Source organism: Dipodomys merriami, unplaced genomic scaffold, assembly GCF_024711535.1.
Source record: "Dipodomys merriami isolate MVZ:Mamm:240054 unplaced genomic scaffold, mDipMer1.0.p SCAF_3, whole genome shotgun sequence".
Classification (NCBI taxonomy): Eukaryota; Metazoa; Chordata; class Mammalia; order Rodentia; family Heteromyidae; genus Dipodomys; species Dipodomys merriami.
In genome coordinates this window covers 38,803,624-38,830,586 of record NW_027204492.1, presented here as the reverse complement: position 1 = coordinate 38,830,586, position 26,963 = coordinate 38,803,624, and the positions used below count along the sequence as shown (strand labels likewise).

At 38.1% G+C, this 26,963-nt stretch overlaps 2 protein-coding genes across 3 annotated transcripts in view; one reads left to right on the top strand and one right to left on the bottom strand.

Moving 5' to 3' along the window:
• Nup62cl (nucleoporin 62 C-terminal like) overlaps positions 1-15,988 on the bottom strand; it is a 60,458-nt gene extending 44,470 nt beyond the window's left edge. Inside the window, exons 1-2 of the mRNA XM_070039330.1 lie at positions 15,901-15,988; positions 15,584-15,770 (exon numbers count right to left, since the gene is read on the bottom strand). Of these exons, the coding sequence (XP_069895431.1) occupies positions 15,584-15,770; positions 15,901-15,988 (275 nt within the window). The remainder of the gene's footprint in view (positions 1-15,583; positions 15,771-15,900) is intronic.
• Dnaaf6 (dynein axonemal assembly factor 6) overlaps positions 15,880-26,963 on the top strand; it is a 44,625-nt gene continuing 33,541 nt past the window's right edge. Inside the window, exon 1 of one of the 2 annotated variants that reach the window (XM_070038991.1) lies at positions 15,880-15,939. The gene's annotated coding sequence lies outside the window, so the exon portion shown is untranslated. Of the gene's footprint in view, positions 16,035-26,963 lie in introns of both variants that reach the window. The other variant, XM_070038990.1, reaches the window with a different exon arrangement.

The window sequence follows — 26,963 nt, the reverse complement described above, 5'->3', positions numbered from 1 at the left end:
TTTTAAAAGTTTATCCCTAGTCATGTATTTCATACTTTAGGCCAAAATTGTTAATTGGAGTTTTCTCCATTATGTTTCCCAACAACTATTGCTTAAACATAGAGAAGCTATTGATTTTTGTATTATATATTTTGTCACTGGCCAGACTGCTGAAATCTCTTCACTGGCTCTAATTAAATTTATACTTGATTTATGCCCATATTTTAAAATCTTGATCATTTGTCTCAGACATTGGCACTGTTTCAAGGTCTGACCTTAAATTACATATCTAGAGATACCTAAGGAAGCAAATACCACTTCATATCTTCATATAATTTCTTTTAAGTTAAATGAGTCTTACTCCAATCTATAGAGAGATTTAAAGCTAAGAGCCAGTGGCTCATGCCTACCGTCCTATCTCCTTAGGTGGTAAGAGATCTGAAGATCATGATTCAAATTCAGCCTGACCAGGAAAGTCTGCTTATCTCCAATTCACCACCAAAAAGCTGGAAGTGGAGCTGTGGCATGAGGTTAAAAAAAAAAGAAAGCTCAGGGACAATGCCCAGGACCCAAATTCAAGCCCCAGGACCAGTACAAAAAAAGAAAAAGGATTTAAGACACAAAATTTTATTTTTCTTTATAGGATTGGAGTACTTTCTCAAAACAGAACTAATAATACTGATGGGACTGATAATAATATTTTGTGATAGTTGCTCTATGCACAACAGGATGTTTAAGCAGTGTGCTTGAGGTCTGCCCCATTGATGCCACTAATCCCTCCCTAGTCTTGACAACCAAAATGTTTTCTGGCATAGTTAGATATCACCAGGAAAGAAAGTTGGGAGCAAAGTTACCTCCAGTAAAGAATAACTGGTCTAGAAGAATAATTTGAATAATAATTTCCTCAGTGTAGTGACATATTGATTCTTCAATCAGCCTTAATTCCTTGTGTTTAAAAATACAAGAAGAGGGGCTGGGAAGGTGGCTCAGTGGTAGAGTGCTTGCCTTGCATGCATGAGGCCCTGGATTCAATTCCTCAGCACCACATAAGCAAAAAGAAAAAAGCTGGAAGTGGTGCTGTGGCTCAAGTGGTAGAGTGCTAGCCTTGAGCTGAAGAGCTGAGGAACAGTGTCCAGCCCCAGAGTTCAGGCCCCATGACTGGACACCCCCCCCCAAAAAAAAGAATACAAGAAGAATTGGGGTGTGGTTGAGTGCTTGTTTAGGTATTTTTGAGGCTCTAGATTTGCTCCTCAGCAATGCTATATATACATGATAGATGATGGATACATGAAAATTCCTACTACCTCAAGAATAGAATTTTTTTTGTTCTTTTTTATGTCTGGGTCCAAAACTCGAACTCAGTACCTGCAACTTTGGATCATTGGCTAGCACTCTACCAACTGAGCCATACCTCCAGCCTCAGCATTAATTAGCTAAGATTTTTAAAAATTCAAATGGGAAAAAGCAGCCTTATACCACAAGATGGAAGAGCATGTTATATTCATAAATATAGTGACACTAGAACAATAAAGGGCAGATAAATGAAACAGACTAAGTCCAGAAGCAAAGTAAAATATAATAATTCAGAATATCAGGAAAAGATGTCTAACAGAATAGTTCAACTCACTAACAATTTAGAAAAATTGAGATTCTTAAATATATAAAGCATAAAAACCACTAATAATAAGCTCAGAGAAAACTAGATTTATGAAAGATTGTAGAAATTAGAATCTTAACTCCATTTCCAGAAATATTTGGCAAACATACTTTTCCCTCTTTCTCTTTCCAGATACAACTAAAACTGAACATGATGTATAAAACACAAAAGGCCTTGAATTGTGGAGAAAAGGCAAATGGGCTAGGTATCTCAAGACCAAAGGAATAGAGGACTAGTAACTTCCTTAGGTCTATTTTACTTTGTTTTCCCTTTTTGCTGTGACTGGGGATTGAAATCAAGGCCTCATGCTCTCACTTCACTTTTTTCCTCAGGCTACTACTTACCACTCTACAACTTGAGCCACAGCTCCACTTCTGGTTAATTGGAGTTATCAGTATCTTGGACTTTCCTGCCCTGACTGGCTTCAAACCAAAATCCCCAGATAACGTCTTCATGTGTAACTAGAATACAGGAGTAAGCCACCAATGCCTGGCTAAAATAAGCCATCTTCGATACCAAAGGAACACTGTTCCTTTCCAAGGAATTAGAAATAATAAAGCAATTTGAATGGACTATTAACATATATATTCAATAAATTCAAAGGTCTTGAGAAAAAAAGACATAAAAAAACCCAAACCAATAAATGTAAGGGGAAAAAAGATCCATTAAGTGAGTATCAATTAGAAATGCAGTAAAAATGCAAGAAAAGAAGGGAGAGAAATAATTTTTTAAAGAGGGCTGGAGGTGTGGCTCAAGCAGTATAATACTTGCCTGGCATACACAAGGCCCTGAGTTCAATCCCTAGAACTACCCAAATACACAAATAATTGCTAAGCAATAACAAAAAATAAAAATGCTCAAGAGATAGTCTTAAAAGGCTAGATACAGCTAAAGAGAAGAAAACAATCAGTGAATTAGAAAACAGAAGAAACTGTCAGAACCCAGGGCATATAAAGTGATGAGAAAGAAGAGAGAAATTAAAGATAACCTAATTTTTATCCAGAAGGAATGCATAAATAAAAACCAAAATGGCAGAGACAATATTAATAGGGTTAACAAATAATATTGCTAGAACTGAAGTAAAATTATTCCTTAGATTTAGAAGGCTACCAAATACAAGTAAGAAACACTTCACCACCATGTATACATATATAAACCCATCTATCTATATCCACATCTATATACATATATACATTGTATTATATATTATATACTCTATATTGAAATGGTAGAATAGTAAGTGCAGAGAAAAATTCTGAGACTTACCTGAGAAATGAAATGATTTACCTAATAGGCAGTAATAACAAGACTGACAGCAGGCTCTTCCTTATCAACAATAAAAGTTGGAAGACAATAGAAAAACATCTCAAAGTTCTATGAGAACAATCATTCTGAATTTATAATCCTAATCTAACCAAGATGAATAGAGTAAAATGTGTCTAAATATTAACTTTTTATGTGCCAGTCTTGGGGTCTATTCCTGAGCTTTTAGCCACAGCTCCACAGTCAGCTTTTCTGGTGCTTATTTGGAGAAGAGTCTCAGGGACTTTGCTGCTTGGGCTGGGTTCAAACCATGATCCTCAGATCTCAGCCTCCTGAGAAGCTAAGCTTACAGGTGTGAGCCCTCGCACCTGGCTAAAAATTAACTTTTATACAACAGTTATGAGAGGTAATATTATATAACCATTTTAAAAATTATTTCATCAAAGCAAAAAGTTTCATTATTTTATGTGCTACTCACTAGGAAAGAAAGGGGAAACAACATAACTAGTCATCATTTCTCATCATTTTCATTTATTTATTTATTTTTTTTTGCTGATCCTGGGGCTTCAACTTAAGGTCTGGGCACTGCCCCTGAGCTTTTTTTTTTTTTTTGTTGGTCGTGAGGCTTGAGCTCCGGGCCTGGGTGCTGTCCCTGCACCTTCAGCTCAAGGCGAGTGCTCTACCACTTGAGCCATAGCACCACTTCCGGTTTTCTAGTGGTTTATTGGAGATAAGAGTCTCATGGACTTTCCTGCTCCGGCTGGCTTTGAATGGTGATTCTCAGATCTCAGCCTCCTGAGTAGCTAAGATTATAGGCATGTGCCACCGGCACCCCACCCCTGAGCTTCTTTTGCTCAAAGCTATAACACTATACCAATTGAACCACAGTGCCACTTTTTCCAAGCAATTTATTGGAGATAAAAGTCTCATGGACTTTCCTGCCTGGCTGGCTTTGAACCTTGATCCTCAGATCTCAGTCTCCTGAGTAGCTAGGGTTATGGCTCACATTTTACTTTTTCATTGATTTTTTGAAACACATAGACACTAAAGGAAGCATAAGCAAAGCAGTATGATTAAGGTATTGTATCTTTACTATGTTTCACATTCAAAATCCTATTTCCAACTCAATAGTCTTGGCCTGTTCTAGGTCATCAAGAGCACTGTTGAAATAGCATATTTTTACTCAGTACTGAGGTCCTCAAGCTTTCTAGGCTAGTAACCTTGGTTGAACCACACCCTCAGCCCTTTTGTTTGTATTGTTTTCCAAATAGGGTCTCTTCTAGGAAAAATGTGCCTGTATCTGCAGAGTAGCTGGGATTACAGATGTGCACCATACCATGCACCACTGAAGCAGCATTCTATAAAAGAACTAAAATACACTTTTGCTATATTCCTTTTTGAAAATGCCGGTTGTGGGGCTTGAACTCAAGGCTTGGGTGTTGTCCCTGAGCCTCTGTGTGCTCAAGGCTATTGCTCTACCATTGAGCCATAGCACCACTTCTAGTTTTTGAGTGGTTAATTGGAGATAAGAGTCTTCCAGGGGACTTTTCTGCCCAGATTGGCTTCGAACCGTGATACTCGTATCTCAGCCTCCTGAGCAGCTAGGATTACAGGCATGAGCCACCTGTATCTGGCTTTTTTGCTATTTTCTAAAGCCAGCTTTTGCATATTAGCCTTTTCTCCCATGTCTTCATATAAATAACTAAATGTGATTCACCATATGTCCATTTTCTCTCTACAACTACTAGTTTCTAGAAGAGAATCACAGGTTTTGCACCCCAACCAATCAACATGCAAGTTGTAACTCCAGATTTGAGTTAGATATTATCAATCAATAATTCCTATCTTTTTCACAAACAGGACATTAGTACACTTTGATGCTCCTATGTAAGATCCCTTTTTCTGCCACAGCTACCTGTTGGCTATCAACAGGTACATTTATCTTTGCCTTGTTAAGCTCTTCTGGAAAACCTATGTTCCACTTCTAACATGTCACCTAATAGCTTAAAAGTGAACAAAACCACACCTTTACCTGTGAAGTAGTTTATAGTTTTATTTTAGGTGACATATGCTAACAAACAAACAAACAAAACTGGATAGTAAAAAAGCTGCAGAAAACTCACCAGAGCTCACTGGAAAGACTACTGTAAGGCATAGGCAGAGGTTCTTAGTCTGGCACTGCAACCAGAATGGGGCTTGCTGAATTTAGCTACAGGACTTTAAAGGGAAAATCAATGCAATGAGTGCTGATGCCTCTAGAATGTAGCAGTCTCTTGAAAGCATGGATGCCCAGTTTCCTTACTTCTGACACTCCAGCAGTTCTACTAAGTGCATAAACTATTTCAAAAGAAATAAGTTTTCTAAGGACTCTGCATATTTTACCTTACCTAATTTAATTTAATAATTGAAAGTGCTATGTGAAAGCATCCAGCATATGATGATGGGGTTGTTATTGCTGTCAGTGAAGAATCAGCAAATCAAGGATAATTGTGGAGCACTCTCACCTGGCCTGGAGAGTAAACATAAATTGGATTGCAAATTACTATTCCAAACCAGTTACTACACATTGATCTCCTTTATCAGCATGCAAATTATCTGCAATATGTATTACCTATTGTCATTTGTTGATCCTGGGAGTCTTTGGGTAGGAAACTGCTATAGGATCAATAAATGATGACAGGGCTCTTAAGGACGCTACATTTTACCACTCAAGATCTTAAATTATTTTGTAATATTAAAAAATCCTAAAAACAAAAAGGGAAGCACTTACTGAATCTCAAATCCCTCTTCTTTAGTGACTGAACAACAAATCAGAATGGGACTTCAAGCTCTGTCCTGTAAGCTGTGGAAACTGAGGCATGAAAATGAGTGAACATCTTTCCTAAGATCAAGAGACTAGTAAATAAGGGAACTAAACACATTATGTCTATTTTAATATTAGCATGAACAAATTAAGGTAAAACTATTAAAAATATCAAAAGGCAGCCACAATATGAATTCAAGCCTGGGTACCTATATGATAGCTGTTTTAGCATGAATGTGAAGGATCTTCTGTCTCAAAAAGTATGGGATTGGGAGGGGATTATTCATACCACTATTTCCACACATTTCCTCAAGAAATGATTGTCAAGACGTAGCTAACATAGAAGCTCATGTATATAACTTATTAAAAATTGTTTGTGCTTTCTTGGAAGCAAATAAACCAATCTCCCTTAGAGGCTGTATTTTCCCTAACTTGTCTAGTTACTTGACAACCATCAAGTTCCATGAGTGTACTTCACCTCCTCAAGAGCATCATGACTAAGAGATCTGCCTTGAAAATTCATGCAATGTGATTAGTTATGTTATGGAACCACTTCTACAAATAGCAGTCTCTCAAGATACATGTATGTGGTTCTCTAACATATTCATTCATTAGAGAGAAAGAAAAGCAAGAGTAAAGAACAAATTCACTGAAGAAAACCCTATGTCTCTAAGATATAAAGCCTTCCAGAAAAAGGTCTGAAGAACAAGGGAAAAAAAATCAAAGCCTCCTAGTACAGAATTTGCTACTAATATTTATGGATGCCAATTCCTGAAGTAAAAATCAAGTTAATATTTTACTCTAAGTAAGTCTCCAAAAACAAATGGATATGGAGGGGTGAAGTTTACAGACATTTGGAGAGATTAAACTTAGAATGGTGATCATTTTATCGGATACCAAAACAAAATATGGGGCTTCTGAAAATGATATACCAGTTTGAGGTTCATATTAAATATCTTAAGCAGGAAATTTCACTTTAAATCCTTCTTTGCCTTCATACTGTAACTTTTCAAAGCCATAATGTCAAAATCAAGTTTTAAGAGCTAGAGAAAGTGTATTTATTGTTGTTTTATTTTGCTACTTGATGGCACGAAGGCTTAAACTCGAGTACTGAATTCACTTGGCATCATGCTAGCTCACTTGAGCCATACCTCCAATTCATCTTTTTACTTGGCAATTGGAGATGGAGTCATAGGGGCTCCAGGCTCACTTCAAACCATGATTCTCCATGTCTTGGCTTCCTGAGTAGCTAAGATTACAGGTGTGAGCCACTGATTATAGTGCACAGCTAGAAAAAGTTGTGTTTTTTTTAAACTCCAAAACCAAGATAAGTTTTCTAAATAATGAAAGCCTGAGGTCTGGGGTGGTATCTCAGTGGTACAGCACTTTTCTGGCATGTGTGAGGCCCTAGGTTCAATCCCCAGCATTGCAAAAATAAGTGTGATATAGCAGAAGACTGAAAATTTATATGAATGAGGTCCCACTTTCAGTGAACTACCTTAACAGTTACAAAATTTGAAAAGGAAAGGCCAGGGTGGTCTCAAAAGGGAGGATAGTGGAAGGACTTAAGATACCATCTTGAAGAAGCTGAGCCCAAGGGACTGCAGGCATACAGAGTGAAGACTGACAGGGCCTCCAAACCCATGTGGAAAGCAGGTGGATGGACCCAAGAGAGAGGAGGGAAGAAGAGTTATGGACCGGTTAGAAGGGCAAAAGATGAAAAAACGTGAGAGAATAAGTGAAGAAAAAAGGTGAAAGGTATGCAAATGTTAAACATAGTTTAAATGTTAAATATAGTTTAGAAATGTGCAGATTAGCCTAGAGCTGATAGCTCATACTTGTAATACTAGCTACTCACAAGGCTTAGATCTGAGGATCAAAGTTCAAAGCCAGCCTGGGCAATAAAGTCTGTGAGACTCCTTTCTCCAATCAATCATCGGAAAGCTGAAGTGGAACTGTGGCTCAAGTGGTAGAGCAATGGCCTTGAGCAAAAAAGCTTAAGACAGTGTTCAGACCAACTTCAAGTCCCAGAACTGGTACCAAAAAATGCACATATTTAGAAGAACAGGGCCCCAAACATTGGAGAAATATAGAAAAAAAGAGAAAGAACAGGGAAAAAACTGGAGAAGACTGAATTATGGTATTCAAAATTAAAATCCTTTACTCTTTTATAAGTATGATAAGCAAAGTTTTTTTTTTTAATTTGTCAGTATTAGGGTTTGAACTCACGGCCTCACAATTGTTAGGTAGGCACTCTACAGCTGAGCTACACATCCAGGCCTTTTTTTGAGCTTGTTATTTTCAAGATAGGGTCTTACTTCCTGCTGAGGAGTGTACCTGGATCTCGATCTTCCTATTTTGCATTTCCTACTAAAGATACATGCCATAATGCCCAGTTTCTTACCTATGATAGTCTTATAGTCTTTTCTGCAAAGGGCTGGCCTGGAACTGTGATCCTCCTGATGTCAGCCTACCAAATACTAGCGTTAAAGTATGAGCACTGGCACTCAGTTAAAGCTGTCATTTAAACAAGTCAAAAACTGCCAGGAGTGGTGCTGGTGGCTCACATCTGTAATCCTAGCTACTCAGGAGGCTGAGACCTGAGGATCATGGTTCAAGTTTCAAAGTCAGCTCAGGCAGGAAAGTCCATGAGACTCATCTCCAATTAACCAGCAGAAAACCAGAAGTGGCACTGTGGCTCAAGTGGTAGAGTGCTAGCCTTGAGCTGAAGACCTCAGGGTCAGTGCCCAGGCCCAGATTTCAAGCCCCATGACTGATGAAAACAAAACAAAACAAAACTGCCAGGTGTGGTGGTTCAAGCCTGTAATCCTAGCTATTTATGAGGCTGGTATTTGAGAATCAAGGTTCAAGGTCGGTCTAGGCAAGAAAAAGTCTTAAGATTCTATCCCAACCAATAACTGGACACAGTAGCACTCACCTGTCATCCCAGTAACATGAAGATGCATAACTAAAAGAATCACAGTCGAAGCTAGCTTAGGCATAAAAGGAAGACACAATCTGAAAAATTGTAACTGGCCAGATGCCAGTGGCTCATGTCTGTAATCCTAGCTATTCAGATGGCTGAGAACTGGAGAGTCTGTTTCACATCCAGCCCAGGCTGAAAAGTCTACAAGACTCCTTCTCCAAAATAACCAGGAAATTATGTGTACTTTAAAAATATGAACATGATTTCTAGTCTTTCAAATCAACTTCTCTATTTTACCACAGAAAGATTTGCCTTTAATAAAAAGTACCCTTGGGAGGAAATAAAATAATCAGAAAAAAGCCAGGTAGGAGGCATGGCTTAAGTGGTAGAACACTAGCTGAATAAGCAAGCCAAACAAATTGCAAGGACCTTAGCTAGTCCAAACTCTGATGCTCGTGAAAACAAAACAAACAAAAAAACAACAAAAAACAAGCAACACAAAAAGGGCTTGCAGTGTGGATAAAGTGGCTAAAACACCTGTTTAGTGAGTGCGAAGCCTTGAGTTAATCAACCCCTAAAAAAATCTTACAAAAAAAAAAAATAATGTGACAGCTCCCAGGCCCAGAGTTCAGGCCCCATGACAGGACCAAAAAAAAAAAAAAATCTGGTTAACGTAACTTGAAGTCTTCATTGTTACTATTTTCAGAAACTCTCTCCACAAAAAAATAAAGCTATCAAGTATATGCTTTTGGAAGATAAACATGATTCTTGTTTGGAATTTTACATTTTTATTTTGGTAAATTATACAAAACATAAAAGTCGCCACATTATTGTTAAGTACAAATTCAATGGCACTAAGTACATTCACTATGCCATTTAACTCTCATCAGTATTAGAAAACGTTTTCATCTTCCCAAACAGAAACTACATTGCTTGAATTCATTCTCTCTACTCCCAAACCTGGCAATCCCTCTTACATTCTGTATCTGAATTTCCTCATTCTATGTACTTCATGTAAGTGAGGAAATACGTGTCTGATTTATATATGAATATTTGTACAGATTTAAAAAAATCCCTGCAAACAACCAACAGAGACACAGGAATGAAGATTTTAAAAAGGGATATTGTCATGCAATAGAATACAGAAATAAAAATAGATACAGTTAAAAGACTTAAAAAAACTGTATTGGCCATAAAATGTTACAGTAGAGTAACTCCAGTACACCATTTATATAAATGTGAAGGACACAAACATATATTACAATTCATTTATGGCAACATTTCAGTGCACTTCATAAAAGCAATTATCTGGAATGGGAAGGAAATGAAACTAGAAAGGTATAGAATGAGGTGGCCGTGCTGATTTACTTTCTTTTTAAAAAATGGGGGGGGGGGGAGGGGGTTGAAGGAGTAGCTCTGTGGTAGTCAGTATATTTGAGGTCCTAGGTTCAATCTCCAGTTTAACAAAAAGCAGCACCTGGAAAATGCTAATAATAGTTAAATATTTGGTGAGTATATGAGTGATGATGGATAGTTGTATTTTTCTGTTCAAAGTATTGCACAATTTTTTTTCTGGGCCATGGAGCTTGAACTCAGGGCCCAGGTGCTGTACCTGACCTTTTTTGCTCAAGGCTAGTGCTCTACCAATTTGAGCCACTTCTGGTTTTCTGGTGGTTAATTGGAGATGAGTCTCACATTGAGGCCAAAGGAGGATAGGAGTAGATGACAAAGGCTAAATAGCTATGTGCATATGATTGTATAAAATAGTATTTTCTGAAATGAACTCCAAGGAAAGGAAACAAGAGGTTTTTTTTTTAAGTCGCTGCTGTTGCTGTTTTTGTTTTCTTTTCCTATTTTCTTGTTAGTTTCTTTTTATTTGAGAGGGTAAGGAGGAGCACAGAAAAGGTGGAACAAGGGGTGAACAAATAAAACAGTGGTATTCAGTAGGCACTATGTGGAAAATGAAATGTATATCTTGTTGGTGGGGATGGGAAAAACTGGGAGAAAGCAAGGGAAGGGGAGGCATGGTTCAAAATTGTACTCATTACCTGAATCATGTAACTGTAATGTCTCTGTATATCACCTCTACAATAACAATTAAAAGTAAGTGTCTCAGGGGCTGGGAAGGTGGCTCAGTGGTAGAGCGCTTGCCTTGCATGCCTGAGGCCCTGGGTTCCATTCCTCAGCACCACATAAGCAAAAAGAAAAAAGCCGGAAGTGGCGCCGTGGCTCAAGTGGTAGAGCGCTAGCCTTGAGCTGAAGAGCTGAGGGACAGCGCCCAGACCTAGAGTTCAGGCCCCATGACCGGACCCAAAAAAAAAAAAAAAAAGTAAGTGTCTCAGACTTTCCTGCCCAGGCTGGCTTCAAACCATGATCCTCTTGAATAGCTAGGATTACAGGTGTGAGCCACTGGCACCTGGCTGCACAATTTTTTAAAAGGACTACTCAGTATTCTGTAATAACAGACAGTACATGTGCTCTGTACACAGAGAAACAGAGACAGAGAGAGATGTTATAAGATTAATTATAGCTTTTATTCCTCTAGTCAACTTAATTGGCTGCTTTATTAAAATTTTTAAAATTACATATTAATCCATATTCATATAATATTTGGGAAAGATATTCATAAAGAAAGCTAATAAGTATGTCATTATGACACTTGAAACTGCTTGAGCCTGCTATGATTCATATATTTTAAAGCAAGTCATTTTGAAAATGTCTATACTTACTAATTTAAAAAATATATTCAACCTAACGCATATGTATGAAGTACATTACAGTTGGTAACTGCTGCTCTAGCATATACAAACTGGAGGCCAGACAATGCCAGTGACTCATACCTATAATCCCACCTTACTCCAAAGCTGAGATGTGAGGATCATGGTTTGAAGCTAACTGGGCACATAAGTCCTTGAGACCCTTATTTCCAACTAATTAGCAAAAAGCTAAAAGTGGAGGTGTGGCTTAAATGGCACAGCACCATCCTTGAGTGAAAAAGCCAAGTGTGAAGACTTGACTTCAAGATCCAGTACCAGCTTGTGCATGGTTTGAACCCAGCCCAAGCAGCAAAGTCCCTGAGACTCTTCTCCAAATAAGCACCAGAAAAGCTGACTGTGGAGCTGTGGCTAAAAGCACAGGAATAGACCCCAAGACTGGCACATAAAAAGTTAATATTTAGATACATTTTATTCTATTCATCTTGGTTAGAGTAGGATTATAAATTCAGAATGATTGTTCTCATATCCAAATCACTCTCCTATTTACCATGTTTCCTGTCAATCTCAGTGAAATGTAAGACTGAAGTTGTAGAAATGATCTTAAGTAATCAAGAGATTATAGTGTTATTATTATAATATGAAATAACGAGATAACTTTTCTATTACTACTTTATTTCATTGCTGGTTAATTTATTTTAGTAAATACACTATATCCTACTTATGTAATATTAATTATACAGAAGTTAAAGACCAAACCTAGAAAAACATACCCAGGACAATTTTCAGTAAATTGAACAACAAACAAAAAAAAGTGTAACAAGGATTACAATTCTGTAAAAATATGGGCATATTTGGATATGAATAAAGACAAGAGAAGAACAAACCATCACATTATGATAAAGAAGGTGAAATTTTTCATCTTTAATTTTTTATGTCAAGTTAAAAATTATTTCATCAATGTTTTAAAGGAGTTACCCTCTTTATCATAAAAAGGTTAAATTATGTCCTTTGTATAACTCTAAGCCCCCAGATATATTAGGGTATTTTTAAATCTTTTACAAAATTTCTCATTTCATTACATTAAAATCTAACTAGCTCTGTGCAAGGCAAGTCAGGGGAGCTTTCCCTATCTCAATTTCTTCCTATAGATCTGATTTGCTATCAAAGGTAAGAATATTAGACTTAATCAAATAAGTTCTAATCTTTGAGATCCCCTCAGGAACAGCATGACTCTGTGTAAGTCAGTGGGCATCTTTAATCCTGATGCTCCACAACCTTGAAGTTTCAGTACTTAGGGCATTCTCTTTAGAAGCAAAGTGCTTGAAGTTTCGTCTCAGATCATGGAGTCCAATGTTCAGCACATTATTTTCCCAGAGCAGAGAAGATAAAGGAGGTAAGAGAGGTAGGGGATGGGTCCGTGAGCTGTATGAGTCTCAGAAAGAAAGAAAGGGAAAATGAGAGAGAGAGAATGTAAACAGAGAAAGGAGACAAAAAGTGAAATCAGAGAGAAACAGAGTGAAAGAGAAGGGTAAAAGACAAAAGAAAAAGATGATAAATGAGTGGAGAAAGGAAAAGAGAATGAAGAGAGAGGAAAGGAGAAAAGGTGAAAGAGAAAGAATGAGAAAGGGAGAAAGAACCAGTGAAGAGAGAGGGAAAAGATGGAAAGGAACAAAGGGAGAGAAAAAGGGGGAGAAAAAAGAAGGAACAGAGAAAAGGAGAGACAGGAAAGAGAAGCAAAAAATGGACTAAGAGAGGAGAAAGAGAAAATGTGAGAGAAAAGAAAGAAAAGGTAAAAGAAAGGGATAGAGAAAAGAGAAGAGACAAAGGGAGAAAGGAGAAAGACAAAGGGACAAAGAGAAAAAGAGGAAAGAAGAGAGCAAGAAAGAAGGGAACAGAGTGAAAGAGGTGAGAAATAAAAAGAGAAAAAGAAAAACAGAATAAAAGAGAGAAAAGGAAAGAAAAAGTAGAAAAAGAGAAAACAATGAGAAAAGAGAAAGAAAGAACAAGAGATAAAGGGAAAAGGGAGGAAGAAAGTTAAAAAGGAGAAAGTAAGATGAAAAAGGAAGGAGAAAAGAAGAAAAGGGGAAATAAGGAGTGTGAAGAACATAAAAGAAAAAAGAATGAAAGAGGAAGAGAGAAAAGGAGCTAGAGAAAGGAAGAAAAGTGGAGAGAAAAAGGAAGAACAGAAAGGAACATAGAAAATGAGAGAAAGAAGGGAGAAAAGAGTGAAAGGCAAAGAGAAATAAAAGAGGGAAAAGTAAATGAAAGAGAGAAAGAAAAAGACAGAAAGAAGTGAAAATAAGGAAAAAAGAAAGGGAGGGAGGGAAGAAGAGAATGAGAGAGAGAGAGAGAAAGAGAGAGAGAGAGAGAGAGAGAGAGAGAAGTAAGGTGGTTCACACCTGTAATCCCAGCTATTTATAACACAGAAATCTGAACAATTACCTTTGGAGAGCAAAAAGTTAAGGAGACCCTCCATCTCAACAAAACAAACCAGGCATGGTGGCAAACTCTGTGACCAACCTCTTGAGAAACACAGGTAAGAGGAATAGGTAGGAAAATCGCAGTTTGAGGGTGCTCCAGGGAAAAACACGGGATGCTTACGTGGAAAATAACAAAAAGGGCAAGAGAAGTCGGGTGCTGGTGGCTTATGCATGTAATCCTAGGTATGCAGGAGTCTGAGAGCTGAGGATTGCAGTTCAAAACCAGCCCAGGCAGGAAAGACATGAGACTCAGCCCCAATTAACTACCAAAAAGCCGGAAGTGGAGCTGTAGCTGAAGTGGTAAAGAGCAAGCCTTGAGCAAAAAAGCTCAGGGACAACGCCCAGGCCCGAGTTTAAGCCCCAGGACCGGCCCGCCTCTCCCCCTCCTGCCCCCAACATAAAATTGCTAGGGATATAATAAAAGTGGTAGCGCAAAATACAGGGGGGAAAGCCGACAAAAAGAAGAGAGGAGATAGAATAACATATGAAACTCCACAAATTCAAGACTCTTAAACTGTGAATATTCGCAGTAATAAGGGGAATTATGACATAGGTAATGACTTGGCCCATAAGCGTATAATTTCAGGGTATCAATAACAAATATTTTACCTCCATTTTTTTCTTTACCGTGGATAAAAACGAACAAAACAGATAAATTATTCAAAGTTCACTATCGCCTGTGCCGGATGGAGTGCAAGTTAAGAAAAGCCTAGCAGGAAACAGAACAAGTTTAATGCATTCATAATCGAATTTCAATCCTTTGATAACCAAAGCTATTCATTAAAACCATCCTATCTCTCCGGGCTTGCAACAGGAATAATGTATGGGAGAGGGATGTGAGGGTGGCGTAAGTAAGTTAGTTCCGATTATTCCAAACCGTTCCATCTTCACTTTGCCTAGATTAAAAACCAGGCCCCGGCTCAGCACTGGTGGCTCACGCCTGTAATTTAGCTGTTCAGGAGGTTGAGATCTGAACATTAAGGTTGGAAGCCTGCCCCAGCAGAAAAGTTCGTGAGACTCTCCTTATGTCCAATAAACTACCAAAAAGCCAGAAGTGGAGCTGTGGTTCAAGTAGCAGAGCTGTAGCCTGGAGCACAAGTTTCAAGGTCTTGAGTTCAAACCGCAGGACCGCGCCACACACACACACACACACACACACACACACACACACACACACACACACACACACACACACACACCACACACACACACACACACACACACACACACACACGAGACATCTTGGGAAAACCGAAGCCATAACTCCACCTTGAAGTGAAGACACCAAGGGGCTCTAACTCCGCCCACAGGTGAAGAAACCGCGTGGCCATGTCTCTATCCCCACCTGAAGACACCCACGTCTCAAACACACCTTCGTTTATCCGTAACGAGGTTTTTGGAAAAAGCACTGAGACATGCGATCGTCCCAGGAATAGGTGCCAAGGATCACGGAGGATGAAAGCCACCATTCCACCTTCACCCGGGCGCGATGTGCTGGACAACCGCACCACGAATGGGGGAGGAGGGGCGTGGGGAAGAAAGTGCCACAGAACTACCAAAAGTGTCCAAACCACTGGTCTCTGCTCAGAGCCTTATCCCTCAGCGCCCGCAGATCCACTCCACTTCTGAGGGATATGAAAAAAGTTATTAAAGACTAATTCTGCCGAACTAGAATTTAGTACCAAAAGGGGGTAAAAAAACAAAAAAAACAGAACGCAGAGCAAAGTCTGGGGGAAAATGAAAAGTCCTAAAATTTACCTCAGATTTATGAGCAAAGTTAACTTGAGGGCTTCTGATGCCGCGAAGCGACTGAAGGGGGGCGGACCCGGACGACTCGGTGGTGAAGTGACCTCGCTGTGAGCCGCTCGCGCAGAACGAGGCTTCTGTGAGGGGGTCGACCTACTTAACGAGAAGGGGCGGTACGTGACCCTGAACGGGACGCGTTCTGATTGGTGTATTCTGGTATTGGTTCAAAGGACACTTTTCTTTGATTGGCCAGGAAAGTCAAGCGAGAAGAGGGAGGGGTTGGACGCGTAAGAAAGTTGTTCCCTAGACAACGGAGACGCAGCACTCACCGTCGCCAGTTTTCTGAGGTGTCCCGCGTCCGGAACAAGGTGAGGAAACTCGGACCTCAAGACGGGAGGTCTTCAAACTTTGGAACATTACAGAAACTGAGATCTTCAGATATTTTAAAAAGCTGCAAGTTCAGGCAAGCACCACTAAATCTCACTTTCCTAGAGAAGCAGAATAACTGCCTTACAAAACTCGGACCGCGGTTGTGACAGATGAGACAGTAGGAAGTCAAAGGATGAGTAGCGACTAACGGTCGGCCAAGCAGCTTGTCTCAACTTTCACTTTAATCCGTCCTCCCTCTCTCATTTAAAATGACTAAGTTAAGCTTTTCTTATAATAGATTTATTTTAGACTAGTATTTTAGGCAAGATTTATCTTAAACTAATATGCCCAGGTTGGGGGTCTATTTTGGCAATTGGAAATAGATAATATTGCTCGGACTGAAAAAAATAAAATGTTGTTGCCACTGTGTCATGAATGCCACTGTGAGAACAACGTTTAGACTTTGACAATTTCTGTTGCCTGGAGTTCTAATTGATCTTCACCTGGTTTGTTCTGGAGCTGGCAAGGCAGATTTGCACTCTGGAGGAGCCTTGAATTTACAGAACTGTTAACATACCAAGGGCTGATTAGCAAAGTAGACAGTTTTTTTTTTTGTTGTTGTTCACGATGTGTTTCAAAAAGCTAGAAGCTGGAAATATATATCTATACTTACATATAGATATAAATATATATATATATTCTGAATGAAGGAACGAAATGGAGTTCAACTGGAACTGTTGATAGGAATCAATAACAGACTTGGCCTTGAAGAAAATAGGCCTGTTAGTTGGGGAGAAAATTTCAAAGTACTAGAAAGAACATTTGCAATAATTAGTATACGTCTAGGATAATTTTATCAGATGAGCAGAAAAGCTCAAAAACTATGTACATATGACCGTATAAGATGATGCTAAGCGAAATGAACCCTAAGATATGGACACAAGAGGTCTTTCTTTGTTGTTGTTGTTTTTAATGTTACTATGTGATGTTTTTTATTTCCTTTGAATGTTCTTCCCCTTATGGTATATCCCCTGTTGTCACTGTACTTGATTTTAGTACCCTGCATTTTGTACATATATTTTATCTAATTTGGGGAGGGGAAGGGGAATAACAAAACCAAGGACACAGGACCCATTGCAACAATGAGAGACATATAAGACACTATCTTGGAAATGAACTTTACAACTTTGGGAGAGAGTGACGGAGGTGGGGGAGGGAAGGGATAGTGGAAGAACAACAAGGGGGTGGTAACAATGCTCCACAAGAAATGTACTCATGTAACTATAACCCCTTTGTACAGCACCTTTACAATAAAATAAAATTTTAAAAAAGGACATTTGCCACCTCAACTGAGAAAGGGGGGAAAAAAACTATGGCTTAGCATACTGAGTTCATCTGAAATGTATGACACACCTTTTGATAACAAAGGGTAAACTCTATAGAAGCAAGATGTGTGTGTGTGTGTGTGTGTGTGTGTGTGTGTGTGTGTCTACCTACTAGTACTGGAGCTTGAACTCAGCACCTTTTTTTTCCCCCTTTCCACTCATGGCTGCTGCTAAACCACTTGAGCCATACCCCTACTTCTAACAAAACATTTTCATCTCCATTTAAAAACTCATTTTGGCCAGATGCTGGTCACTCAAGCCTTGTAATCCTAGCTACTCAAGAGGCTGAGATCTGAAGATCATGGTTGAAAGCCAGACCCATCGGTAAAGTCCACAAGGCTCTTATCTCCAATCTCCAATTAACCACCAGAAAATCAGAAGTAGAGCCACATAAGGTTGTTAGACACTCAGTGTAAATAGATGGTTAAAATGATAAATCAAAAATCAGAAGAAATATGTTTTCAACTTAGGTGCATGGAAAATTTCAGGTACTTCCTGAAAGTGTCCTCCACTAAAGATACCTTAAAATTGTGATATGTGTGTGTGTGTGTGTGTGTGTGTGTGTGTGTGTGTGTGTGAATTACATAGTTAAAAATATTTTAAACGTGTTTAGTTCCCATAGTTAAATATAAACAGGTATATTTGATAGTAATGAAAGAAACTTAAAAATGAAAAACTTCTTGGGTTTTGTAAAGACACACTTCAAATGAATTATTTTTATTCAATCCAGGGCCTCCCACATGCTTAAGCATGCTATCTACCACTGAACTACACTGTCAGTCTGCAAATGAAATATTTTTTTAATTTAATTTTATTTTATTTGAGAACATACTGTACAGAGGGGCTACAATTACATGGGCAGGATAATGCATACATTTCTTACCAAGCATTGCAGCCTCCTCCTTTGTTTACCCTTCACCTCCCTTCCCAGCCTCCCCACTCCCCCCACCCAATTATACCCCCCTCCCTCCCCCACACCGACATTGTAAAGTTGGTTTTGACATGACATTTTGTACTTCTCATTGTTGCAACAGGTCCACCTGAATCCTTAAACGACTTGTTTGTCCCCATCTCCTCCACATGTTATACTGACATCAAATATAGTGAAAGCGGGGGTTACACTGTGGGGGAGGGACATACAAAGCAACAAAGAAATAATCTTATAAATGCATTAGAAACACATGCATGAAAGAAACGAAAACATTAAAATACATATTTAAGGGTTCATTTTCCTAACATCACATTATCTGACCTTTTCCGCTTGACTCATACCTATACTAGATATTGCAAATAAGGGAAACCATGGGACCTATGCTTCTTTGGGCCTGGCTTACTTCACTTAATATAATTTTTTCCAAACCTTTCCATTTCCTAACAAATGGGGAAATGTCATTCTTTCTGATGGAGGCATAGAATTCCATTGTGTATATATACCACATTTTCTTGATCCATTCATCTACTGAGGGGCTTCTGGGTTGGTTCCATATCTTAGCTATGGTAAATAATGCTGCAATAAACATAGTTGTGCTGGTAGCTTTAGTGTGGTCTTGTTTGTAAACATTTGGGTAAATGCCCAAAAGTGGGATTGCTGGATCATAGGGGAGATCTATGTGAAGTCTTTTGAGGAACCTCAATACTGCTTTCCAAAGTGGTTGAACAAGTTTACATTCCCACCAACAATGAAGTAAGGTTCCTTTCTGTCCACATCCCCTCCAGCATCTGTTGTTGTTAGAGTTCTTGATTTTTGCTGTTCTAACTGGAGTGAGGTGATATCTCAATGTTGTTTTGATTTGCATTTCTTTTATGGCTAGGGATGTTGAACATTTCTTCATGTGTCTATTGGCCATCCTTCTTTCTTCTTCAGAGAAGCTTCTCTTTAAGTCTTTCGCCCACTTATTTATTGGGCAGTTGTTTCTTTGAGGATTTGTTGTTGGGTGGTTTAATTTTTTGAGTTCCAAGTATATTTTAGATATGAGACCCTTGTCCGTTGTATGGCTAGTAAAGATCTTCTCCCAATCGATGGGCTTTCTATTGATCTTGCTAGCTATATCATTTGCCCTGCAGAAGCTCTGCAACCTTATGCAATCCCATTTGTCCAACCTTTCTTTGATTTGTTGTGCTTCCGGGTCTCTATTCAGAAAATTTCGGCCTGAGCCAAGGAGACCTAGGGTTTCTCCTATTCCATCCTGTAATGTTTTCAGAGTGTCTGCTTTGAGTTCAAGGTCTTTGATCCATTTGGAGTTGATTCTGGTGCAGGGTGATATATAAGGATCTAGCTTTAGTTTTCTACATGTAGTTAACCAATTTTGCCAGCACCATTTACTGAAGAGACTGTCTTTCTTCCATTCTATTGTTTTAGCTTCCTTATCGAAGATTAGATGGCTATAGGTCTGTAGGTTCATTTCTGGGTTTTCAATTCTATTCCATTGGTCCTGAGGTCTGTTCTTATGCCAATACCAAGCTGTTTTGATTACTATGGCTTTATAGTAGAGTTTGAAATTTGGTATTGATATTCCTCCAGCAGTGTTCTTTCCGTTGAGGAGCGTTTTTGCTATTCGGGGTCTTTTATTGTTCCGTATGAATTTTTGGATTGCCTCTTCTATTTCCTTGAAGAATGAGGGTGGAATTTTGATAGGTATCGCGTTGAATTTGTAGATAGCCTTGGGAAGTATTGCCATTTTCACGATGTTAATCTTGCCAATCCAGGAGCATGGGAGGTTTTGACATTTTTTAAGTTCTGTGTTGATTTTCTTTTTCAAGATTTTAAAGTTTTCATCATAGAGGTCCTTCACTTCTTTGGTTAAGTTAATTCCTAGGTATTTTATTTTTTGTGGGGCTATTACAAATGGAGTTGCTTTCCTAATTTCAGCCACACTTTTCTCATTGTTGGCATATAGAAAAGCCATTGATTTTGGGGGGTTAATTTTATAACCTGCTACCTTGCCAAAGTTTTGAATCAGCTTGAGTAATTTAGTAGTGGAGTCTATGGGATTCTTTAAATACAAGATCATGTCATCTGCAAAGAGGGAGAGTTTTATTTCTTCTTTCCCTATTTGGATCCCCTTTATGTCTGCATCTTGTCTTATTGCTGTAGCTAGGCATTCTAATACTAGATTGAAGAGAAGTGGAGAGAGTGGGCATCCTTGTCTTGTTCCTGAGTTAAGAGGAAATGGCTTTAGTTTTTCACCATTGAGTTTAATGCTGGCTGTAGGTTTGTCATATACAGCCTTTATTGTATTGAGCAATGATCCATGGATTCCTAATTTTTCCAGAACCTTCATCATAAAGGGGTGTTGGATCTTGTCAAATGCTTTTTCTGCATCTATTGAGATAACCATGTGGTTCTTATTCTTGCTCCTGTTGATGTGATGAATAATATTAATTGATTTGCGTATATTGAACCAGCTTTGCATCCCTGAAATGAATCCTGTTTGATCATGGTGTATGATTTTTTGGATGAATTGTTGAAGTCGATTGGCCAAAATTTTGTTGAGACGTTTTGCATCAATGTTCATCAAAGAAATGGGTCTATAGTTCTCTTTCTTTGATGAGTCCCTGCCTGGTTTTGGGATGAGGGTTATGATGGCTTCATAGAATGTGTTCGGTAGTGAGCTTTCTCTTTCAATTTCATTGAAGAGTTGGAGGAGTATTGGTGTGAGCTCTGCTTTGAAGGCCTTGTAAAATTGCGCTGTAAAACCATCTGGTCCTGGACTTTTCTTAGCTGGGAGGTCTCTTATTGCTGTTTCTATTTCAATGCTTGATATGGGCCTGTTAAGCTGGTTTAACTCCTCTTGGTTTAGTTTTGGCATGTCAATATGCAAATGAAATATTTTTAACAGTCAGGGAATTATTGATAACAATAATTATAAAAATATTTTTAAAGATGTGGGGATAAGGGGAAGGTGTATTGCACAATGGTAGAGCACTTGCCAACAAGCTCAAAGCCTTATACTAAATCCCCAGCATCGCCAAAAAAAGTAAAAGATAAAATAGGCAGTGTATTTAACATAGATATAGGCAGAGATGATATGATGTTTACTTTTGTATTTGCAGAAGAATTTTAATGCAGGAATTGCTAAATAAGGCACTGTATAAATATAATTTCAAAGGAAATGCCAAATTGATGTCAGGAATAAACAGATTTTTGAATGTTTTGAAATCATTCATCCATAGAGAACCAGAATTCTACTGGAGAATATATTTTTACCTATTTACTTAGGTTCCAATGGAATAATATTTGGTGATTCTGTGTTACTCTGATTTTATTTACCACGTATACATGAATGAATAAAATATTTATTTTAGTTTGCACAGCTGGTGCTCTATCACTTGAGCCATGCCTGCAACTTTACTTTTTGGAGGTTATTTTGGAAGTGGAGTTTCATGGATTTTTCTGGGTGGGTTAGCTTTCAAACTGAAATACTCAGAATGTTAGCCTCCTGACTAGGATTACAAGTGTGAGCCAGCTGCACCTGTCTTAGACCTTGTGAAAAATCACTATTCTATCCAAGTTTCTAGACAAACAGAAAACTACACTCCAAAATATAAAGGCAAAACTAGACATTATGTTGAAAATGAACTATACAACTTGTGGGGGAAGAGGTTCAGGAGGTAAAATCTGGGAGAAAATCTGGGAGGTGACACTGTTCAAAAAGAAATGTACTCATTACCTGACTTACATAACTATAACACCTCTGTACATCACTTTTACAAAAAAAATAAATATAAAGGAAGAAAATTATAGGATATGTTTAATGAGCCACTTTGTTTTTAACATACAGGAAAGGCAGAAAATTAGGCTAGGACTTTATCCTGAAGGATTTTGATTGCCACTCTCAAAGTGAACTCAGATATATATTAAATTTACAAGTAGAACTAGATAACACTGGATAGTTAATCAGAAGGTATCTTCTGTTCTTTTTGTGTCAAATGAATTTTAATATATTTTATTATTTTAGTGTGTTAGATGTCTAAATACACCAATAGGGCCTTTTCTATTGAATTTAGAATATTTTCCAAAAATTCACATAATTTTTTGGGTGTGTGTGGGTGTAACTGTACTGGGGTTTGAAATGAAGGCCTTGTCCTTCCTAGGCAGATATTCTACCACTTGAGCCATGACTCCAAGTCCATTTTTGCTTTAGTTATTTTTAAGGTAGGCTCTTTTTTTTTTTTTTATTATTAATACGTTTTTTATTGTGAAATACCATACAGAGGGGTTACAATTACATGAGCAAGGTAGTGAGTACATTTCTTATCAAGCATTGTTGCCTCCTCCTCTGTTTCCCCTTACCATCCCTGCCCTCCTATAACCCCCCCTGCCCCCCACCAAAGTTGTAAAGTTAATTTTTCGACATCTTGTACATCTCATGGTTGCAATGGGTCCACCTGTATCCCTATTTAAACAATTTGTTTTTTCCCTTCCCCTCCCCAAATTATACAAACATAAAATACAGTGAAAACAGAGGTTATACCATAGGGGTAGGACATACAAAGCAACAAAAAAATGAGTTCAATCTTGTGATTTTGATAAATTAGATTCCAAAGGTTATCAGTGGAATCAATGGGAACAAAACAACCCCCAAACCAAGAAATAATTCTATGAATGAGAAGGAGAGGGTTTTCTGTTTGTTGTTGCTGGTTTGTTTGTTTGGGGTGGGTGGGTGGTGGGGGTCTTTGAGCTTGAATTCAGGTCCTAGACTTCCTTTGCTCAAGGCTAGCACTCTACCCCTTGAGTCACAGCACTACCTTCAGTTTCTTTTGAGTAGTTTATTAGAGATAAGAGTCTCACAGACTTTTCTGCCCCGGCTGGCTTTGAACTGCAGTCCTCAGATCTCAGCCTCTTGAGTAGCTAGGATTTACTGCCATGAGCCACCAGCACCTGGCAAATTTTGTTTTGTTTTCTCCATTAGTGAAACTGTTGACATTTCTTTTTTTTTTTTTTTTTAATTTTTTTATTGTAAAGATTCTATACAGAGGGTTACAGTTACATGAGTGGGGTAATGAGTACACTTCCTCTTGAACATTGTTACCCCCTCCATTGTTTTCTCCCTATAAGGTAGGCTCTTAAGAGAAGTTATTTGTTTATGTTGTACAGGGCTGATCTCAGATTGTAATCCTCCTACCTTGGTCTCCTTGTAGTTGAGTGTACAAACATAAGCTACCACACTGCTTATCTATTGGGATGGAGTCTTACTAATGTTTTTCCCAGGCTAGCTTCTAACAATGATACTCCCAATCTTCACCTCCAGAAAGTGGAATTACAGGCATGCACCATCACACTAGGGTCATTTTCTCTTTTCATATTTTGAATTATTTAGGTATTCACAAAATATTTGTGACTATTTTGTTTCTCAAAATGTATCAACAAACATATTTGTTATATTGTATGTATAATTACTACCTTTGATACAGTAAGAATTACTCAAAGTACAAGTATTATCATATTTCTAGTCCATATAGCTATAATGAAAGTCTGTCATTTTATACCAGCATAATTTGGAAACCCAATTTCGGATATGCTTCAGATATATAAAGTATCATGAATATGTTGTCTTCATACATTCCAAGAAGTGGCATCCCCTTTAATATAGTCATTTTGAAAGTCTAACCTACATAGTCTAATGATGTTACTAATGCTTACATTACTTTAAAAAATTCCTCTTCATGGGGCTGGGAAGGTGGCTCACTGGTAGAGTACTTGCCTTGCATGCATGAGGCCCTCAGTTCGATTCCTCAGCACCACATAAGCAGAAAAAAGGTGGAAGTGGGGCTGAGGCTCAAGTGGTAGAGTGCTAATCTACAGCTGAAGAGCCAAGGGACAGTGCCCAGGCCCAGAGTTCAGACCCCACGACCGACAAAAAAAAAAAAAATCCTCTTTTAGAATTACCTGAGCCCTTAGCACATTCTTTTAAATATCTTCAATGAAGCAAATCTTTGGATTGTGAAAGTAGATGGGATATCTAGATATATTTAGAAATCACTTGGGGATGAGTCTGCTGTGTAATCTCAATGAATGATACTTTTTCTTGGTAGGACCTATGAAAGCAATTCCAAAAGAAAAGACAAATTCCAAAATACTTTGAGCATTGATCAAATAATTTACATCAGTATGTAACCTTCCAATGTTACTATTCTGAAATGCTACATTCCTGCGAATTTAAAGCATGCTTCTTATGGTATTCATCAACTTTTGACTATGTTCTAACTGCAGTGATTGAAGATTTTCTGTATATAGGTATAGCTTCTCATTGGTCACAATGCTCTGAGTCTTGATCCTTCCCAAGTAGCTGGTAAGGATTTAGAAGTAATCTGTTTTTCCAGAATCCTGTGTCCAGTGCACCCACTGACCCATAGCCTACATTCATCACTTCCACTGCAGGTACTCAGGTGACACAAGAAAGCCACTGATGCACTGCCTGGCTTGTTTTCTCCTTGCCACAGGGACATTGAGCCTTGTGCTAACTCTAAACCTCCATCTAATTGCCAACATCTCCCTATGGGCAGAAACCCCTTATGTCACATGCTTACTAAACAGATTAAACCAAATGAATATTCTGATTGTTACTTCAGACACTGTTTTGGGGACATTTGATTACTTTTCTTATGGGTTAGCTTTAATGGTCCCAGGTGTGTGTGTGTGTGTGTGTGTGTGTGTGTGTGTGTGTGTGTGTGTGTGTGTGTGTGTGTGTGTGTGCGCGCGCGCGCGCGCGCGCGCCAGTCCTGGGGCTTGAAAACAGGACCTTTTTTGCTCAAGATTAGTGCTCTACCAGCTCTACCATTTGAGCCACAGCTCCACTTCTGGTATTACTGGTGCTTGATTGGAGATAGGAGTCTCATGGACTTTCCTGCCTGGACTTCCTTAGAACCGCTCCTCAGATTTCAGCCTCTTGAATAGCTAGGATTACAGGCATGAGCCACTGGTTCGGGCTCGGGTTTTTGTTTTTGTTTTTTAAATTCAACAGCGTACTGAATTCTCCAGAGGTTTGTGGTAAAGTACCTTTGAATACTGTCCCTGTGTGCATATAATAATGATTTTTTTGGGGGGGGGGTCCGGTCCTGGGGCCTGAACTCTGGGCCTGGGCGCTGTCCCTCAGCTCTTCAGCTCAAGGCTAGCGCTCTACCACTTGAGCCACAGCACCACTTCTGGCTTTTTTCTTTTTGCTTATGTGGTGCTGAGGAATCGAACCCAGGGCCTCATGCATGCAAGGCAAGCGCTCTACCACTGAGCCACCTTCCCAGCCCCAATAATGATTTTTTTTTTATATATAGCTTTATGTACCTTACCAAACTCTTTCACTTTGTTGCATAATTTGGCCATAACAACACTATTATAAAGTAATGATATAATAATTTCTGCTATATTTGTTTCTTCAACATCTCATTGTATAACCTTTAACTCAAAAATAGTAATTTTATCTGATATCTGGATGTATTTTTCACTTTTTATCATCAAAGGTAGAAAATGTTTCAATAAACATTTTTTCTTTTAATTATAGGTAAATATTTAATGAACACCTAATCAACTAAGTATTTTCAAAGCTAAACAAGAGTCTCTGTGTTTAACATAATGTGCCAATTATTCATTTCCATAGCAGCCTACCATACCACACAGCAAGAGAAAATTGTTTTATCACCTTTTATGTCATGTTTTCCAATTTAATGAGTTTTCAATGTAATGAATTTTATCATTAACTTATTCTACTTTATTATTAGAAGTGATATTTATGCCAAGTAAAATTAAACTTCTCAAGAACTAATAATAACTGAAACATATTGCGTGCTTACTATATATCACGTACTATTTCAATGTCCTTTACATTATTAAGCTGTTTAATCTTTCTAGCAACTTAGAGATAGACACTTATTATCCCCATCTTACAGAAAAAGAAAATTAGACATAGAGAGTTTAACTAATGTGTCCAAAGTCACAGAGCTTAGAAGTAAATAATTGATATCCAAGCAGCATGAACCTGGCACCTCTATAATATATTGCCTCTATACTAGAGGTAGAGGGCAATGTAATATTTGTTTCATACCTTTTCCACTCTAATAGTTATTAATATTATCTTGATATTTAACAAAGAAGGTAAAAATAATGGTGAAGCATAAGAAAAAGCTTTGTAAAATGCCATCTGCCTGCAGATTGATTTTGACAAATAATTACAGCAGCACACATATTACCATTCTAAGCACAATGCACAAAGCCTTGTCATTTAATGAAAATACTAAAGAAAAGTACTTCCTGAGAGTTAATTTCATAAAATGATGTTTAAGAAATATTATTAGAATTATAGAAGAGAATACTATTATATTTATGCCCAAATCACTAAAAATATGCCTAATTGCATGGTCTTTATTCAGGTTATTATGGTCTGACATCTATGGAAAAAAAAACAAACATTGGCATACATTAGTTGAACAAGGGAGTTTTCATTGTAACATTTCTATATGTGTAATATACCTCATCTACCTCCACTCCACATCTCCCTCATTCCCTTCACCTTCTTAAAACAATTTCAACAGATGATTTTTCTATTTTCATATGCTCATATGAAGTACTTCAACCTCTTCACCCTCACTCACCCTCTGTTCCCTGCCACCTCTGATTTTATTTATTTATTATTTATTTTTTTAAT